Source organism: Desmodus rotundus, chromosome 5 (assembly GCF_022682495.2).
Source record: "Desmodus rotundus isolate HL8 chromosome 5, HLdesRot8A.1, whole genome shotgun sequence".
NCBI lineage: Eukaryota > Metazoa > Chordata > Mammalia > Chiroptera > Phyllostomidae > Desmodus > Desmodus rotundus.
In genome coordinates, this window is record NC_071391.1 from 138,115,497 (window position 1) to 138,135,820 (window position 20,324).

Sequence of the window (20,324 nt, forward strand, 5' to 3'; positions counted from 1 at the left end):
CACCAGCCAGGACTACTTCCAATTTTAAGATGACTAGGCATATAACACAGTATTTGACATTTCTTTCCAGCAATAATTACCACCTGGGTAAAGTATAATATTTAAATAATTCACTATAAAATAACTCTTTTGGAGAAGACATACTTCTTATAAAAGTTCTAAGAGAAAAATCATAGTATGTTATTTAGAGTAACAGACACACACATGCACACACACATTGCCTATGAGAGAGAAGTTAGCTTTAATTATTTATTTTTTTATTAGTTTTAATTATTTCTTACTTAATATTATCACTTGAACATTTAACCTTTCCCAACTTTGTAGGATCTTTGAGAGCATCGTGGGGGTACTGCAGATAGACGGAATACTATCAACACCACCACGGGAAGGAGGGAGTGTGAGAACACGTGCTGTGATTGGGGAGCGACAGTAGTGCAGCCCAGCTGGGGAGATGAAGCCTGAGAGGAAGATGAGGGCTGATCAACCACTGAAGGACTTCAGGCTGGAGAATCCAAGACCATATCTGCACTGTTAGACTAATTGGGGGCTGGGATGGGAACATTGGTAGGCAGATAATTATAGAGGGTCACTGCTTGATCATGGGAAAACAGGAAACAACTAGATTAAGGTGATGACAGCGAGGTTGAATACAATAATGTTATCTGACACCATTTCTGACACCATTTAGAAGGCAGAATTGAAATTTGGTCACTGATTTGATATGGCATTGAGGGTGAGAGAGGATTCCAGGGTGACTTATGACTTGGGAATCGATCTGAATAATTGTACCATCCACCAAAATGGAGAGTACAGAAGAAGAAGGTTTGAGGAGAAAGGTGATAACTTCGTGTCTGTATGGGAAGAGACTAAAAATGGGACTAATGGGAGGAGAGCTAAAAATGGAACCTCAGAGAGCTTCGACCATCAAATTCTGAGAAGTCTTCAAATAAATAAAAGAAATATATGCAACAACTAGAAAGTCACTGGGTGACCTTTCCAAGAGCAGTTCCAGGAGAATACTGAAGAGAGAAGCAAAAATTCGGGGCTGTGAGGAGTGAATAAGGGTTTATAGGAAAATTATAAAGGACACATGGACAATAACAGGGAGGGGGTAGAAACGGGAAGAAGGTGAGGGAGGTTGGGGGTTAGGCTGGGGTGGGGGGAAAAGGCAGAGAACTGTACTGAACAACAATAAAATTAGAGAAAAAATATAATTAATTAATTAATTATTTTTTAAAAAAAGAAGTGAAGAAGCAGAGAAAGTCACTGTTCACTGATATTCCATTGAGTCTGACTACAAAAGGAAGGTGAACATTTATTTGATTAATAACAGAAGGGAAACAATTTTAAGGAAGAGCTGTGTTTGTTTTATGGTATGGCTTGGGCCTGTATCTGCTGATGTAGCAAGATTTGTGGGAGGAGTGGGGTGGGACACAAAGTAAAGGTGTCAATGGGAATGTTGTGGGATTCCGAGTAAAAGTAGTGGTAGAACTAGTCTTGGACAAGAGGAAAGGCTCCTCTTCCAGTGAATAGAGAAGGAAGGATTTATGCAAATGTAGATGAGTGGTTGATTGGTTTGTTGGGTGGATGGACGGGTGAGTGGGTGGTGAAAAGCTGATAAACTTAATGAAGAGCCTGTTAAAAGGGGAAATTCTCTGTTGAGGGGGCAGGGAGCTGATCATATGAATTTAAAGAGAGGGGTAAAGATTAGAAAAGGTACTGATGAGAATAGAAAAATTTTAATATCTCAGTGGTATAATTACAGACTCTTGTTTAAAAAATTAATCACAGTCTACGTATGTGGACATATGGGATAGCGATTGTGTCAGACAAAGAAATTCTGATTGCATATTGCTTTGTATAAAATAGTACTTCTTGGCTTCTATATGGGAGGATGACACCTAGCTCCTCCCCGAAAAAGACATGTTCTTTCAATTCTTCTAATAACAGTAGTGATGGCCTGTAAATCCCCAGTGCATTTGACTGATGATTATAAGGATTTAGAATGGAAGCTCTAGCCTTGGAACAGAGTTTTCTTTTAAAATTACACTAACTGACCTATTCTAAGTGTCAAACTCCAAAAATCTTAGCATGCTGGCACCAGCCACTGCCACGTTTACATGTGACAACAGTCTATTTTAAACTATGATCTATCTCAGCTTCTTAAATTGTAAGCTACACCTTTCATGTCAAATTTTCCAAAGCCTTGCATAACAAGCATATAAAAAAAATCTCATAAATGCTCCCCAGTAGGGAAACTGCACATGTAACTACCTGTTTATATATGCAATAACTTGAATTATACATGAAAATTCCACATGGCTGCCCAGAATCAGCACTGTGTTAATTCAAGAAGTATATTAAAATTTTTGGATGTATTTAGTAGCAGATCCTAAGAAAAATCTGTCCTTTAAACAAGATTTTCTTTTAAAAAAAATTAAAAGATCTGTTAATTGGAATCTACTGTTTCAAGGAATCTACTCTTCCTAGAGAAAAAAAATCCGTAATAAACATTAATTTAATAACAGTTTAAAAATCTTGGGAAACCCCATATTTAGATCTTTTAGAGAGTCTGTAAGGCTGTAAATTTTCCCTATTCTATAAAATGTAAGAGTCATATTGAAAATAAAATTTAAATGATAAATGTCAGTTGCTGAAGTTATCACCTTTTCATTTGAATACTTGACTTCATTGGATAGTTCTTTTCCAAGAGACCTTCTTTGAAAGAGGTGACAGCCAACTCACTGCCTAATTGATTTAGGAACAGTGCCCAGGGAGACAGTCCAATTAAGTTTACAAGCTGGCAATTAGCAGGAAGCCCTCTAAAGCCCTATACTGAGATCCTGTTTGCTTTAGTAAGAAGGCAAATGTGCTAGAGATAGGAATAGAAAGCTGTGCTTTTTGCAAAGCTGTTGTGAGTAGGCCCACAAGGGAGAGCTGAAGAAAAGCTAGGTATATGTGGGCAGACAGCCTTCTGTTTGACAGGTAACTGGGTAATTTATAGGGTATGTGTATGTGTGTGTGTGTGTGTGTTTTAACAGACATGCAAAACATCTAATATCCACTTTAATGAGTGTTGTGTATGAAGACATATAACTGTTAAAAATGTAGTGGGACAAAGTGGAACTGGATTATCTCATAATACATGAGATTCCAAACATTTTTCCCTTGGACAATATTAACATTATGAATAGATTAAGATGCATTTTTATTATGTAGGGGAAAGAAACATAGCCCTCACATTATATCCATATCTTTCAGGTTAATCAAGAAATTTTCACTAGACTTATTTCATGTGTTCAATTTCTGAGGCAAATAGATCCATAAAAAAACAAAGTAAAGTGAGAGCTATTTAATAAACACTACAATATCTTCAAAAACTTAATTTGTACCACAGAACCAAAGCCTATAAGGGGTTTTAAAATGGATTTACTTTTCTAAGTTTTCAAGTCACAATGTGCCTTAATTAAAATCTGTTTTTTAAAACCTAGGTGAGATTCTATCAATAATTTTAAACCCTGGCTAGTGTGGCTTAGTGGATTGAGTGACAGCCTGAGAATCGAAGGGTCGTTGGTTCAATTCCCAGTCAGGGCACATGCCTGGGTTGCAGGGCAGGTCCCCAGCAGGGGGCGCACAAGAGGCAACCACACTTGATATTTCATTCCCTCTTTCTCCCTCCCTCCCACTCTCTTTAAAAATAAATAAATAAAACCCTTAAAAACAGTTTTAAAATTATACAAGACTATCTAAAGAATATCATATACTCTAGGGTATATAGCCGGTAGTGCAAAACTACAACAGGCAAATACATCATAATAATGAAATTGTGTTCTAAAGATTCCTGGTTGAAATGCGCTATATGAATACATAACTTTTGTAACATTGATGAATCCTTTTGAATATTTTTAGCTAAAAGGGATATAAAAAGGTTGCAAAAATATCTTTACCAAATGCTAATTAAACACGCTCTCTCTTCTTTTAAAACACTTGCTGTACTCAATTCCAATCTGGGAAGCAATATACACCTATAAACTAAAATAATTTTAATAGAAAACTACTATGGTCCTACAAAGAATTTCTTAATGGACACACTTAGTGCTTTTAAAATATTCACATACCAGCACTTCCAGCCAAGATGGAGGCGTAGGTAGATACACTTTGCCTCCTCTCACAACCAAAAGGACAAGAAATTTAAAAACAAAAAATAACCAGAACTGCCAGAAAATCAAACTGTATGAAAGTCTGACAACCAAGGAGTTAAAGAAGAAACATTCATTCAGACTGTGCCACAATGAGCAACATGAGTTGCCTCACCCTGGCAAATAATACTACGTAACAGGTGTGTGAGACAAAGAAATATGGCCTGAATGAAACAACAGATCAAAACTCCAAAAACAGAACTAAATAATGGATAGCCAACCTATCAGATGCAGAGTTCAAAACACTGGTAATCAGGATGCTCACAGAATTGGCTGAGTATGGTCACAAAATAGAGGAAAAAGTGAAGGCTATACAAAGTGAAAAAAAGGAAAATGTACAGGGAACCAACCATGAAGGGAAGGAAACTGGGACTCAAATCAACAGTTTGGAGCAGAAGGAAGAAATAAACATTCAACCAGAACAGAATAAAGGAACAAGAATTCAGAAAATGAGGAGAGGCTTAGGAACCTCTGGGACAACTTTAAATGTTCCAACATCCAAATCATAGGGGTTCCAGTAGGAGAATAGGAAGAGCAAAAAATTGAAAACTTATTTGAACAAATAATGAAGGTGAACTTCTCCAATCTAACAAAGGAAATAGACTTTCAGGAAGTCCAGGAAGCTCAGAGAGTCCCAAAGAAGTTGGACCCAAGGAAGCACACCAAGGCACATCTAATTACATTACCCAAGATGAAAGATAAGGACAGAATCTTAAAAGCAGCAAGAGAAATGAAGACACTTACCTACAAAGGAGTTCCCATAAGACTGATTTCTCAAAAGAAACCTTGCAGGCAAGAATGGGTCGGAAAGAAGTATTCAAAGTCATGAAAGGCAAGGACCTACATCCAATATTACTCTATCCAGCAAAGCTATCATTTAGAATGGGAGGGCAGATAAAATGCTTCCCAGATAAGGTCAAGTTAAAGGAGTTCATCATTTCCAAACCCTTACTATATGAAATGTTACAGGGAGTTTATCTAAGAAAAAGCTAATCAAAACTATGTTCAGTAAAATGACAACAAAAAATTCACAACTATCAACAACTGAACCTAAAAATCAAAAACAAAAAAACAAACTAAGCAAACAGTTAGAACAGGAACAGAATCACAGAAATGGAGATCACATAGAGGGTTATCAGTGGGGAGAGGGAGAGGTGATAGGGTAGAAAAGGTACAAGGAATAAGAAGCATAAATGGTAGGTGCAAAATAGACAGGGGAAGATTAAGAATGGTATAGGAAATGGAGAAACCAAAGAACTTATATGTATGACCCATGGACATGAACCTAGGGGCACGGGGGTGGGGAGGGAATGCTGGTGGGGGGTACAGGGAGGAGGAGAATAAAGGGGAGAAAAAAATGGGACAACTGTAATAGAATAATCAATAAAATATACTTAAAAATAAAAACATAAAAATAAAATATTCACATACCTACATCTAAAGGAATTTTTTGGTAGACAGTTTATTTTGGAAATTGTCAAATGTGAAAGTTCAGGCTTTTCGTTCATCACAATGGATACTTCCTGCAATTTCCAAATTCATCAATATCATACCCAATGGTATTAAAGAATGATCCTTGACATTTGGAAAATCATCCACAAAGCATTCTTAAGGCAGCAATATGACATGTTTGAAAGGGAAGCATATTTATGGGATGACAAATAGGTAATCTTCATACCAAAAATAGTTTTAGTGTCTTAATTATAGTATCACTGCCATAAACACTTTAATTTACTTACTCACCAACTTCTTTGACTTACCAAGTTTAAACAAAAGTACACCCAAAGGTCCTCTGTCAAACCTGAGGAAGAGAAGATTATAGATGTCCCCACTTTCAGGCTTCTGATAAACAACCTGAGGAGCTACCCACTGCATCTGAACGAGACTGCTGGAAACATCAAAACATTTTTTGAACTGCAGAGTCTCCCTGGGTGAGCGGTCTTCAGCCAAGAGCTGGATGTTAATAGGAGATAGGGCCATATCAAAAATTTGCAGCTCTCCTTGGTTGCTGCCAACTAGCAGAATGGTGCCACTTGGGTGGCAGCTTATTAATGAAGGCAAAAGGTCAGCCTGGGCTAAGAGAGTCACTCCACGGTGAGTTTCATAAAGAATTACTGAAGAATCTTCACAGCCCAGAATCAGTTTGTCTTCAGTAACATTCCTGCAGCAGCTAATGGCCTTGGATCTTAGTGGTATTCTGGTGACTGAGACACACTGAATTTTGTTCCGAACACATTCATAGATGCAGCTGTCAGCCATGGGCTCTTTGTCTACGCTGATGGAGTGCTCCACTGTCAACACCTGGCAAGTCTGTCTGGTGCCAAAGCGAACATCCAGTGGATCCCATTCTGTGCGGACAGAACTCAGAACCTGAAAGAAGTGTATCAAATATGTTCACAAAGAACTTGGTTTTTCTTCAGCTGTCACACATAGGCCTATATATTAATCCAGCATCCTAATGAAGAGCATTGATTATCACCTTAAACATTAGCAATACATAAGTATGTGCATGTAATCACATAGAACACATATGTACGTATATATAGAACACACATAGCAGAAATTAAACCATAAGATATTAACTTGACCACTTTGTTTTAGAAGGTCTATAAATAACTAAAAGACAAATATGTGCCACAGTATATAAAAACAAATAAGGCAGGCTTTTAGTAAAATAATAGTTAACAGAATATCTAAAACCTTTAGAAGTATGATTTTTAACAGGATGAATCAAGAACATGAAAGAATTTAGCTCATCTCCTTCCCACCCACTATCCTTCCCAATTCTGAAACTATAGGTAAATTATTTACCAAAAATATATTTCTTAATTAGTAAGGCAGCACAAAGGAAAAGGCTTAACACCCTATTAACAGTCTTCTAGAAATATTTTGCTATCAGAAAGGACATGAAAGGTTAAGTAAACAAAAGGGGTAGGTAGGAAAACTAACAATGTAATGTATTGGTTTTAAAATAAAAAATTACTTACTGGTAAGTAATCTGAACTTTCAGTATTTGTTAACATTTAAAAAGCATCTTTGGGTCCTGGCTGGTGTGGCTCAGTGGAATGAGTGCTGGTCTGCAAACTAAAGGGTCACCAGGTGCGATTCCCTATCAGGGCATATGCCTGGGTTGCCAGTCAAGTCCCCAGTTGGGGGCGCATGAGAGGCAATCACACATTGCTGTTTCTCTCCCTCTCTTTCTCCCTCTCTCTAAAAATAAATAAATAAATAAATAAATAAATAAATAAATAAATAAATAATTTTTTTAAAAAGCATCTTTGGTGTAGAACAGCTGCAAAAAATACGTAGGCAAAAGATTTCTGGTCAAGATGGAGGCATAGGTAGAAACACTTTGCCTCTAAGCACAAGAAGAATTACAAATCTCAAAACAAATAATACCCAGAAGTGTCAGGTAATCAAACCATATGGAAGTCTGACAACCAATGATTTAAAGACGCCATATTCATCCAGATAGGTTGGAGGGGTGGAGATGCAGAGACAGGGCAGAGGGGTGGGGAGACGCTGTGTGGCACAAAGAGGTGGTGGCAGCAGTGGTAGCAAAATGGGCAAGAGTGGCCCCACACTCATGTGTGGTGGATAAAAACTGGGAGGGATACCTTGAAAGCAAGTGATCTCAGCCCTAGGCCAGATCACACAGCCCAGGGTTCCAGCAGCGAGAAGACAAATCCCTACAACTTCTGGCTATGAAAGATAGGAGGGGTTGGGACAGCAGAAAAAACTGCCAGACAGGAAACTCTGCTTAAACAGCCCCTGTGGTCTTAAAATGTATGAAAACCCACCCACTCTGGGGTTCAACATCAGGGCAAGAACTGGAAGGGTGCCAGTTGCATACAGGGAGTGGGTCACTGGAAATGGGGTGAGTGCCGGGCAAACCCCCAGAAGCTTGGCAAGTCCCCTCTCCGAGCCCTTCCCCCACACAGAGCTACAAAGCAGTGAAGCAGGTTGCCCCACACTGGAAATTGCCTCAGGCTCCACCCCACACAAATTACAGGTGCCTTTTACAGGGAGTCAAAGCAGCTCTACCTAACACACAGAAACAAACACAGGGAGGCTGCCAAATTGAGGAGACAAAAATATATGGTCCAAATGAAAGAATAGAACAACACCCCAGAAAGAGAACTAAACAAAAACAGAGATGCAGAGTTCAAAACACTGGTGATCAGGATGCTCAAAGAACTCAGTGAGTATGGCAAATGCATAAGGGAAGAAATGAAGGCTACACTAAGGGAAATAAAGAAAAATCTACAGGGAATCGACATTGAAGGGAAGGCAGTCAACGATTTGGAGCTGCAGGAAGAAATGAACATTCAACCAAAACAGAAAGAAGAAACAAGAATTCAAAAAACAAGGATACTATAACAAGACTCTGGGACATCTCCAAATGTGCCAACATCCGAATCATAGGGATGCCAGAAGGAAAAGAGGAAGAACAAGACATTGAAAACTTATTTGAAAAAATAATGAAAGGAAACTTGCCTAATTTGGCAAAGGAAATAGACATACAAGTCCCGGAAGCATAGAAAGTCCCAAAGAAGTTGGACCCAAAAAGGACCACACTAAGATACATCCTAATTAAAATGCCAAAGCTTAAAGATAAAGAGAGAATCTTAAAAGCAGACAAGAGAAAAGAAGAGAGTTACCTACAAAAGAGTTCCCATAAGACTTGTCAGCTGATTTCTCAAAAGAAATTTTGCAGGCAAGAAGGGACTGGCAAGAAGCATTTGAAGTGATAAAAAGCAAGGACCTACAATTTAATTACTCTATCCAGCAAAGCTATAATTTACAATGGAAGGGCAAATAAAGTGCTTCCCAGATAAGATAAACCTAAAGGAGTTCATCATCACCAAGCCCTTATTGTATGAAATGTTAAAGGGACTTATTTCAGAAAAAGATGATCAAAATGATGAACATTAAAAAGGCAACAAATTCACAACTATCAATAACTGAATCTAGGTAAAAAAAAGAAAGAAAGAAAGAAAGAAAAGAAAGAAAAAAAAACCCTAAGCAAACAATCAGAACAGGAACAGAATCATAGGTTTGGAGATCATTTGGAAGGTTATCAGCTGGGAGGGGGAAGGAAGAGTATGAGGGGAAAGGTGCAGGGGTTAAAAAACATAACCGGTAGGTACAAAATAGTCAGGGGGATGTTAAGCATAGTACAGGAAATGGAGGAGCCAAAAAAACATATGCATGACCCATAGACATGAACTAAGCGGGGACGGCTGGAGGGAAGGGGTGTATGAGGTGGAAGGTGACAAAGAGGGAAAAACTGGGATAACTACAATAACATAATCAATAAAATATACTTAAAAATACCTAGGCAGAAGAATAAAAACATAATACAACAGGCCATTCAGTTTGGTCATATGTAAATGTGGGAGACCATGAACTTGAAGAGTAAGTATTAAAGTGGCCTTAAATATTTTCTATTACTGTCAAAATCTTCAAAATCATATGCAGATTATTAAAAAGCACACTTCGACACACATTATAAAAATTCATAGAACAATAAATACATACAGCTCACAAAAGTGCATGTTAAATCTGATAAAATCTAACTCACGGCCTGTATCTGAGTTAATAGTATTGTACCAAGGACATTTTCCTGAATTTGACAATGTACTGTGGTAACGTATGTAGTATTTGTCCCAAATACTATCACTGGGGCAAGCTGGGGGGAAAATACAAGAAGGGAATTAGCTTTTAGCAATTTCAGCAATTATTTTAGCAGTTTCTTGGGAGTAAAATGATTTCAAAATTAAAAGGCTTTTTTTGCTTGTTTTTTTAATCCTCACTGGAGGACATGCTCACTGATTTTAGAGAGGGGAAACAGAGGGAGAGAGGAGAGAAACACTGATGTTTCTCTCACATGTTGCCTCCCGTACTGGGTACCAAACCGGCAACTTAGGCATGTGCCCAGACCAGGAACCAAACCCTCAACCTTTCAGTTTATGGGACCATGATCCAACCAACTGAGCCACACAGGCCAGGGCTGTTTGTTTGTTTAAAGCACATAAATAATACTGGCTTACGGAAGTGAAAGGGAATTGATGCAAATTTTACTAAAAAATCCATCCTAAACATTATCACCAAATGAATCTTCCTCAACTATAAGTTTTTGCTCCCACTCTCCCTTTTAAACCCATTATTGGCTACCAGTTGCCTAATGAATTAAATTTTTATTTCCCTTCCTAGAAAGCAAAAGCCTGCAGGACCCATACAGAAACTCCTTCCCTCCCTCACTCTCTCTTAGCTTGTTTTCTTTTCTGAGTAATAAATACTTGAGTGTGAGTTATATGTCAGGCAATGGTCCTGGGTTCCGGGAATACAGCAGTAAGTCATCACCCTCAGAGAACACACAACTCTGATGGCTGAAGACAAGGCAACAATTCACAAACAAACATCCATAGGATGTTAGTGATCCTACATACACACTTCCTAAGTACTATGAAGAAAAATAAAGCAAAGTAAGCAGAATGAGGAGCAGCAGGAGTGGGGAGGGAGCTTATACAGAGAAGTCAGGAAAGAACTTTCTAATAAAGGTGATCTGAAAGAAGAGAAAGGTGAGCTATGCAGCCATTTGGGAGAAGAGAGCTCTAGGCAGAAAGGAAACAAACACCCTGAGGTGGGGCTCTTGGCCTGATAAAGGAACAACATGAGATAGATCTGGCTAAAAAGAGGGAGCAAGGAAGAAAGTAGTGGGATTTATGGGAGGAGAACAGATTCTGTAGTAGCTTATGGGCTCCTCAGGGACTCCTCAGGGACTTTGGCTTTTTCCTCCAAATGAGATGAGAAGTCATAAGCAAGGGAGAGACAGGATCTGACTCAAAAATTCTAGTGTTAACTCCTACAGCTTCCCCTCACTACTCTACTCTGAGTTCAAACTAAAACATTCCCTGCATTTTCCCAGCTCTGTAATTTGCAAAATTAATTAAACAAGGAGGCCACAGACTGATACAGTTCTAATGCCGTGGTGGCCCACATAAGCAAACCAAAATCTAAGCTTGTAAAAGTCTCAAAGTTAAAAATCAAACATGAATGATAACCAATCAGGCTTTAGGCTATAGCCAGTCAAATAATGTCCTTTCTTTGCTTCTGCACAATCTCTATATAAATCTTTTCCCTGGCTCCCATCTATGGAGTGCTCCTAGCCACTTTGAGTTTGGCACTGTCTGATTGGAATGGATTTTTGCTCAAATAAACTCTTAAAATTTTTAATATACCTCACTTTGTCTATTAACAACATCACTCAATTTTTCCTTCCAACTACTCTTACCCTTTTTAGAACAAAACCAGATGTTATCCCAGTTTCGAGATTCCTTCTAGCTAGGCAGCATCCCTCCGTCCTAGGATCTCATCTCCATGCCCACTTCCCCTCTCCAATGACTCTATGGTGACTTTGGCTTTTTATTTAATGCTAATGTTTGTTCATATGTCCTGTTTTTCACTGAAGTTTAAATCTATTTCCTTTTATTTATTGTATCCATGTAGCAGCTAGCCAAAAGCTATGCAAATAACAAACTTTTTAAAACTATGAATTAACCAAAAAAAATTAAAAAAGAAGCACTTTTTAATGCCATTAAAATATGCTTACAGAGCCCTGGCTGGTGTGGCTCAGTGGATTGAGTGCCGGCCTGCAAATCAAAGGGTCACCAGTTCAATTCCCAGTCAGGGCACATGCCTGGGTTGCAGGCCAGGTCCCCAGTAGGAGGTGCACCAGAGGCAACCACATGGATGTTTCTGTCCCTCTCTTTCTCCCTCCTTTCCCCTCTCTAAAAATAAATAAATAAAACCTTTAAAAACATATATGCTTACATAAAACTTAAAGTTTTGTAAAGGAATCCTCAGGGAAGAAAAATGAAAAGGCCAGTTGACTCTGAGTAGGCTCATACTCATACAGACAGCCTCAAATGAGGGGCCCAGCTAGACGGCTGTCTTGGCACAGAACAAGTTAGGTTTAAGGTCCAGGAAGGGGACGCCAGGCTCCTTCATTTCCAAAAGTTACTGAGACTCTGTCTAATAGGCTCTGTAGTATCACCCAAAGAAATAATTTAAAAGGGGAGTGTAATGTTGTTATTTATAAAAAAAATACTTATGTATTTGGTCATTCAGATGACAAAAATATTTTTTCATACATCTTTGGTCTTTGTCCACAGTTCTTGACTCTTAACTCCCAAAACCCTAGATCTTTCCTAAGCATAGAGAGCCATAAAGATGTCTTTTGTTATGTTAATGAGGTGACTTTTAGAAAGCACCTAAGAATGGACGCTTGTTGCAATGGAGCCAATCACAAGATTAGAGGGCTGGAACTTTCAGTACCAACCCCTGATATCCAGGGAGTGAAAGGGGTGGAGACTGAATCAACAGCCAATGACTAATGATTTAATCCACCACGCCTATGTAATGAAGCCTCCATAAAAACCCAAAAGGACCTGTAGAGGACACAGAAGCTCTACACCTTTTTCACACCTTGCCTTATGCATCTCTTCCATCTGGCTGTTCCTCAGTTATATCCTTTTATAATAAACTGGTGATTGTAGTAAGTAAAATGTTTCTGAGTTCTGTGAGCTACTTTAGCAAATTAATCAAATCCAAGGAGTGGGTTTTGGGAATGTCTTTATAACCAATAGTTCATTAATACAGGTAACACCTGGACTTGTGATTGATTTCCAAAGTCCAAGTAGAAGGTCATGGGAACTGCAAATCTGTAGCAGGTAGGTCTGCAAGCCCGTAACAACCTGGGCTTGCAAGTGGAGTCTGAACTTTGGAGTGGGGGCAGTCTTGTAGGTCTGAACCTTAACCTGTGGACTCCGATGCTATCTCTGAGCAGATAGTGTCATTATTGAGTTGAATCGTAGGCCAACCTGCTGGTGTTCAAGAACTGCAAAGTGGTGTGGGGAAACCACACACACAGAAATTGGTACCAGAGCCAATCTAGGGAGTAAGACCATGGACTCCATGTATGCCTTTCCTCCACTGCTAGCCCAGATAACTCTAAAAAGCAAGTGAAGGTCAAAGGATGACCTCCTGTCTTTCCAACTAAATGGCTAAAATTCATTTAAGGAAGGAAAATGTCTTGCATGGCCTAATTAAAGATACCATAAAGGCTTAAAGATTAAAAAAAACAAAACAAAACCACACACTGAGTGTGCATAAGTTTTAATAAAGAATAACCCCATCAATAATAAAGAAGAAAACAGGGTCCTGTGCTAATCACTTTTCATACATTGTTTTATTTAACCTTTTTAATACTCCAAAGTTAGTTATAACATTCTGCAGCAGTTTCCCCTTATCTGCAGGGGATGCATTCCAAGCCTCCCAGTGGATGCTTGAACAGTGGGTAGTATCGAACCCTATATATATTATGTATTTTCCTATACATAAATACTTAAAAGTTTAATTTATAAATTAGGCAATTTCATGGGTAGAAGACTCATTCTTACCACAGATCTTAGTAACTTCAGCATAGAATTTTTTCTTTCCAATGTTCACCTTTTCATTTAAAGGAAGAGCCTTATCCAAATTGCCAGCATCACTACTCTTGCACTTTGGGGCCATTATTAAGTAAAATAACAGTTACTTGATCATAAATACTGTGATATCTTGATAGTCGATCTGATAACCAAGACAGCTACTGAAAGAATAACAAGTGGTAAAGTGCTGCAAAATATGCTAGACGAAGGGATGACTCACGTCCCGGGCAGGATAGAGCGGGATGGCACGGATTTCATCATGCTCCTCAGAACGGCATGCAATTTAAAACTTGTTCATTTTGTTTATTTCTGGAGCTTTCCATTTACTATTTTCAGACTGCAGTTACCACAGGTAAGTGAAATTGAAGAAAGTAAAATTTTGGATAAGGAGGAACTACTGTACTTTCTAAAAATAAAGGAAATAAGGGTCAGAGAGATGATATAAGTTGCTCTTGGTCCCCAAGTTAACAAATGCAGATGGCTGTACCTGAATACAGATCTGACTCTAAAAACCAAGGTCTCTGCTAGACACACTGCCTCATGGGCACAGGTAATTAATAAAGTTTACATGAGTGTACAGCTTTTTCTCTATGTGATCAGACAGGGAATGAGAAGAACCACAAGGCATTAGGAACCTGAAATGTGGTGGGGGGGATCCCACAGAGGAGAGAGGAGTGAGAAAAAGATGAAGTGACCCAAGAGACAAATTATGCAATGACAATGGAGCCTGTTAACTGTGGGGATGAGGAAGACACTTGGTCAGAGCTATTTTTGTCAAGTAGTGTATAATATAGGCAACTTTGCTTTGTAAGATTGAGGAAGTTTAAAAGGCAAAGTTCTTAACAAGCTGATTTCTTTTAAAGATACTTCATTATTAGATTGAGTTGTACTAAAAATAAAGAGCATACTTTGTAAATATAAATGCAAAAATATCTCTAAAATGAAGCAAATAAAAATTATACTTTTTCCTCACAACATAAATTGTATAAACAAAAACATTATTGCTAGTTTTTGCACCTGAAAAGAAAAACTTTAAGTTTTGTTTTATGATGTTCCATGGAATCTTTTGAAAGTAGTATATTGTCATGAACATACAGGGTCAAGTCTGCATGCCTCTTAAAATATAATAAAGTGACATTAGCATTAAAATCCAAGATATCTGTATGCTTAAAAGTACTTGACATAGTTAGGTCAGAATTTAATTACAAGTTGGACCTGATCCTGTACATCAGCCATAAGCAACCCCACACAGCAGAAGCAGCACGTAACAGGGTCTGACTTCTGGTTTTGGTGATAGACAACTCTGCAATGTTGGGCAAACTAACCTCTGGGACCTGTGGTTTTCTCATCAATAAAATGAGGATTTATTAATCTGTGTTGTTGAATTGCCATATGAATTAAAAATAATGTACCTAATATGCAGAGGACAAAGGAGCCCTCAATATAACAAGTGGCTATTATTGTTTTTCCTGAAGAGAAACAATAATAGAGAAAGTCCTGGATGCTTTGGTTAGGATTTCAGTTAAAAAGAATGAGAGATACTTTTCCTCAATAAAACCCAGATCTAGTTATTTAGAATTTATGGCTGACACTATACAGGGGTGGGCAAAAGTAGGTTTGCAGTTGTAACACAAATAATACAGTAATAAATAAATAATAATACAAGAATAAACTGTTTCGTGTACTCAAAACTGTAAACCTACTTTTGCCCACCCCTATAGTTGCAGACTATAAATGTGGAAGACAATTTAAATGCACAAAAGATGTGGGTTGGAAGTTAATGTAAAACTGATTTCATTTATTTACAATATTTAGCACTGTGCCTGACATGACAGTAGCCCAATAAACACTACTGACTGGATGTATTTTTAATAAGACATACAAAGCTCATACTTAATTTCATCATTTTAAATTTATCTAAATTGGTACTTAATTATGTAATTTTAAAAGGTAACAATATTATTAGAAAAGAAACATTTCAATCTATGAGAATAAGAAATCTGTGTATACAGACACTGCCATGATAAAAGTATCATGTATCATAAGAGAATAAACAAGGCACATTATGTGCAGTGACGGTAAATCTACACAGGGAAATGTTTACTATTTCACTGACACAGCACAGAGCCTTAGTGCAAAAGTTTTGGTCAATCAAAGATACTGAAATGACACTCAGATGTTACCTAATTGTGATTTTAATATTTTTAATTGAAAGGAAAATGGACTGGGCTTCCAATTAGAATTAGAAGTAAGATATTTTGTATATAAGTAGAGAGAAAAAGACAATCATCAATAAAAATGAGCAACTGGATGCAAAAGAAGAAAATTCAGTCTTTCAGTTTTTCTAGGAAAATGCTAATGTGGTGGACCAAGATTATGAAAAGGAAGGGTTACACTTATATTTTCAGCAGTCTTTTAAAAAAAGTTATTAGCTCTTTTTCGTGGTGCCTTGGAGGCAGTCAGCGACTTCAGGATGAAGCTGAACATCTCTTTCCCAGCCACTGGCTGCCAGAAACTCACTGAAGTGGACAATGAATGCAAACTTCATACATTTTATGAGAAGCATATGGCCACAGGAGTTGCTGCAGATGCTCTGGGTGAAAAGTGGAAGGGTTAGGTGGTTTGAATCAGTGGTGGGAATAACAAACAAGTTTTCCCCATGAAGACCGATGGCCTTGACTGATGGCCGAGTCTGCGTGCTGCTGAGTAAGGGGCACTCCTATCATAGACCAAGAAGGACTGGAGGGCAAAAACACAAATCTGTTTGGGGTTGCATTGTGGATGCCAATCTCAGTGTTCTCAACTTGGTAAAAAAGGGGGAGAAAGATATTCCTGGTCTCACTGATACTACTGTGCCTCATCCCCTGGGGCCCAAAAGAGCTAGCAGTATCCGCAAACTTTTCAGCCTCTCTAAAGAAGATGATGTCCACCAACACTTGGTGAGAAAGCCCCTAAACAAAGAAAATAAGAAACCTAGGACCAAGGCACCTAAGATTCAGCGTCCTGTTACTCCACGTGTCCTGCAACACAAACATCGGTGAATTGATCTGAAGGAACAACATACTAAGAAAACTAAGGGACTGACTGCAGAATATGCTAAACTTCTGGCTAAGAGGATGAAGGAGGGGCCAAAGAAAATGCCAGGAACAGATTGCCAAGAGACGTAGGCTGTCCTCTCTGAGAGCTTCTACCTCTAAGTCTGAGTCCAGTCAAAAATGAGGTTTTCTAAGAGTAACAAATAAGTAAGAACACACATCAAAAAAGTTATTAAAATATAACCTATTGACTGAAGAACAATGTGATAAAAATGTGTTAATATGATTTCTAGGTTTAAGATGTTCTCTTAGCAAGTCATCTGCAAATAAGTTGAAAACAGCAAATACAAATTATGTAGTTATTGCAAAATACCAAGAAAGAACAGATTTTTTTAAAATCCAAACTTGCACAGACTAAGACCTCTCTCATCTTACGTTTGTGTGGCCAGGTTTCCCTCCAAAAATGAACTTAGATTGAAGTATTAGTCACGAGATGATCAGGCCAAGATATAATGCTAAGATAAAGAAATGAAATATATGGTGTGTAATGAAGGGAGAAATGCTAAGTGACAATGCCCTGAAGAAAAACCACAAAGAAGAGAGAAGAATCCGAAAAGAGAGGACTGTGGCTGGTGATAGTCATGTAACCCAGCAAGATGAATTTGAAGTCTACTCTCATCTTCCAGGAGGCATGCTCATCATTATCCTCTACAAACATCACCATCAGGAATTCCCTTTTCTCAGAGAATGTTCTTGGTCTGCCCTCTCTCTCTCCTCCTTTCCTTTCCTTCTCTCTCTCTTTTTTTAATTGAGGTATAACTGACATATAACATTATATTAGTTTCAGGTAGAGAACATAATGATTCAATTTTTGTATACATTACAAAATAATAACCTCAATAAATCTAGTTAACATCTATCACCATACTTAGTTACAAAAATTTTATTTTCTTGTGATGAGCACATTAAGATTTACTCTCTTAGCAACTTTGAGTTCTTGATCTGAATCCTATCTTCAAATACTCCACAGGTTTAGTGAATTTTGAAGTCTAATAACTCTTCAAAGAGTCCTAAAATATATACCAGGAATTTCAGGAACTGGTCATTACAATTCAAGTGGGAATGCCTATGATAACAAAAACAAAAACAGTAAAAAGTTTCTAAAAAAGGCACAGTGAAAAGGTATAACAGTGAGAATGGGAAGAACAGTTTTAGATAAGGGATAAAAAATAAAGACTTCTATAATGTGTGGTGACCTGCCAAAAGTCTGAGAATCTGAAGGAAAAGGTCCCTGCTTTAATTCTAAGATAATAAGAAGGTGCAAGGAAGTTAATAACACAGAAACACAGGTGGTGTGTGAGCTAAACCACAGGCTGCGCAACGTTAGTGGTGGTCAATGAAGTGAGATCGTGATACCAGCAGAGAAACACGGCTGACCATGGCTCAATGGTTTATTTTTGTTGCTTTGCTTTAAAAAAACAAAACAAAACAAAACTGTGTGGTGAAATGAAAATTTCATAGGGGTGAGCAATGGGGAAAAAGGCGGGAGAACTGTAACTGAACATCAATAGGTAAAAAAAAAAAGAAAAGGAAATTTCAAGCAAAGAAAGAGCAGAAAAGACACAGACTTCATGAGTCCTAAAGGTCTTGGAATTTCCCAGTTTCCAGGATAAACAAGTTGGCTGTATCATTCCTAAAGTGAAAGTGTTTCAGTCAAGTTTAAATTAATCAACTTTAAGGTGAGAACTAGTTGAAAAACATGCATACTGAGATGATTTTTTATTCTTAAAAAAACTGTATTTGAGAAAAGTAAGCAGAACTGATCCAAAAGTCATCAAAGGACATACAGTATAGAGAAGGAAAGGTATATACAGTCAATATGATTGATGCCTTCTCTGGAAGATATTTTAAAACTAAGTAAGCACAAAAATCAGAAAAGCAATCACAGTGAACTGGAAATAGGCTCAAAATTCTCATGCTTTAGCTATGGAGGGTACATATTATGACCCCTATTAAAATCATCCAATATATAAATCAGAAAAAAATTTATTTAGAGTTTCTTTTCCTGGAACTGAAAACTTTTACCAGTTGGTACTCAAGTTATTTAAAAGATTATGCAGTGTCCTGGAGGGGGAAAACAGTTGGCTAGAGTATCATCCCAATACACCAAGGTTTCTGGTTCAATCCCTGATCAGAACAACAAATCTCTCTTTTCTCTGTCTCTCTCTCTCTCTCTTCCTCCCCCCTCCTCTGTCTCTCTCACTCTCTCATCAATAAAAAAAAATTATATAGCAACCAAAATTCTACCTTTGCATTAGAATTTATTCTTAAATCTATACTCTTACCCCTCATTTTGCAGAAACCTTTTAAGATAAAAGGCACACTTCATTTTAAATTATTGTGAAACATTCAATGACACATAAAAGAGAGAATATGATAAATATGAAAACAAACTTTATGAAATATTACCCCTTTGCAACAAATTTTCTAAAGAAATAAAATATCAGATACACACCATGGCTGGTGTGGCTCAGTGGATTGAGTGCTGGCCTGAAAACCTAAAAGTCACCAGTTCAATTCTCAGCCAGGGCACATGCCTGGGTTGCAGGCCAGGTCCCCAGTTGGGGGTGTGTGAGAGGTAACTGATCAATGTATATCTCATGCCATCAATGATGTTTCTATTCCCCTCTTTCTCCCTCCCTTCCTTGCTAAGAATAAAATAAATAAAATCTTTAAAAAATATAGATACAGTTGAAATGTGCCAGATTTCATTCCCTTCCTTTTCTCCCCAGAGGTATTGCTGTTATGAATTTTGTATTTATTCCTATTATGTTATTACTACATCAATCTAGAATGATCCTGACCAATATACAGAATTGTTTTGAATATTTTTAAATTTCACATAAATGCTATTATTCTGTATCATACTGTTATTTCCTTTTGCTCAACTTATTCTTTTGGGATTTAATCACATAGTTCTAGTTCCTTTATTTCAACTTCTGTTTAGTATTCCATCCTCTGAATACCACACCACAAAATAGGTTTTTATTCTCCTGCTCCTGGACATATAGTTGCTTCTAATTTTTTTGCTATTAAAAACAATGTTACTATGAATACTACTGTACATGTCTCCTTGCGCAGGTGGGCCATTTTTCCTTAGCATGAGGGACTCACACCTTCAACCATATTAGCTGTTTCTAAGTTGCTCTGCACAGTGATTTACTAATTTACTTCCAATAAGCAGTGAATGACAGTTCCCTATTGCTCCACATCTTTACTTATCCAAATATATCAACTAAAAATAAAATAGTAATAGTTGTTTTCAAATGGATACATCTCTTATTTTTAATTACTTTCAATGAAATCTGACATTTGTATACAGGATACATATAAAAATGTCTTACAAGCTTAGCAAAACAGACATATCTAGTAGGAGGTATGAACATTCCCTTATCTGTAATTTTTGGTATCTGAAAGTTATCAACTTATATGCTTATATTAATAAAATCATCTAATCCATGGAACTATTTATTATAACAGTCAACATAATACATAAAAAAAGTTACTTTGTGAAAGAAAAGAGAAATATATCAATG

General features: G+C 37.5%; 1 protein-coding gene and 1 pseudogene across 1 annotated transcript in view; one reads left to right on the forward strand and one right to left on the reverse strand.

The window, feature by feature from the left end:
• The window catches only part of WDPCP (WD repeat containing planar cell polarity effector), a 307,958-nt gene that overhangs the window by 187,802 nt on the left and 99,832 nt on the right, over positions 1–20,324 (reverse strand). Inside the window, exon 7 of the mRNA XM_071221611.1 lies at positions 5,960–6,569. Coding sequence (XP_071077712.1) covers positions 5,960–6,569 — 610 coding nt within the window. The remainder of the gene's footprint in view (positions 1–5,959; positions 6,570–20,324) is intronic.
• On the forward strand, positions 16,167–16,912 carry LOC112297884 (small ribosomal subunit protein eS6-like; annotated as a pseudogene).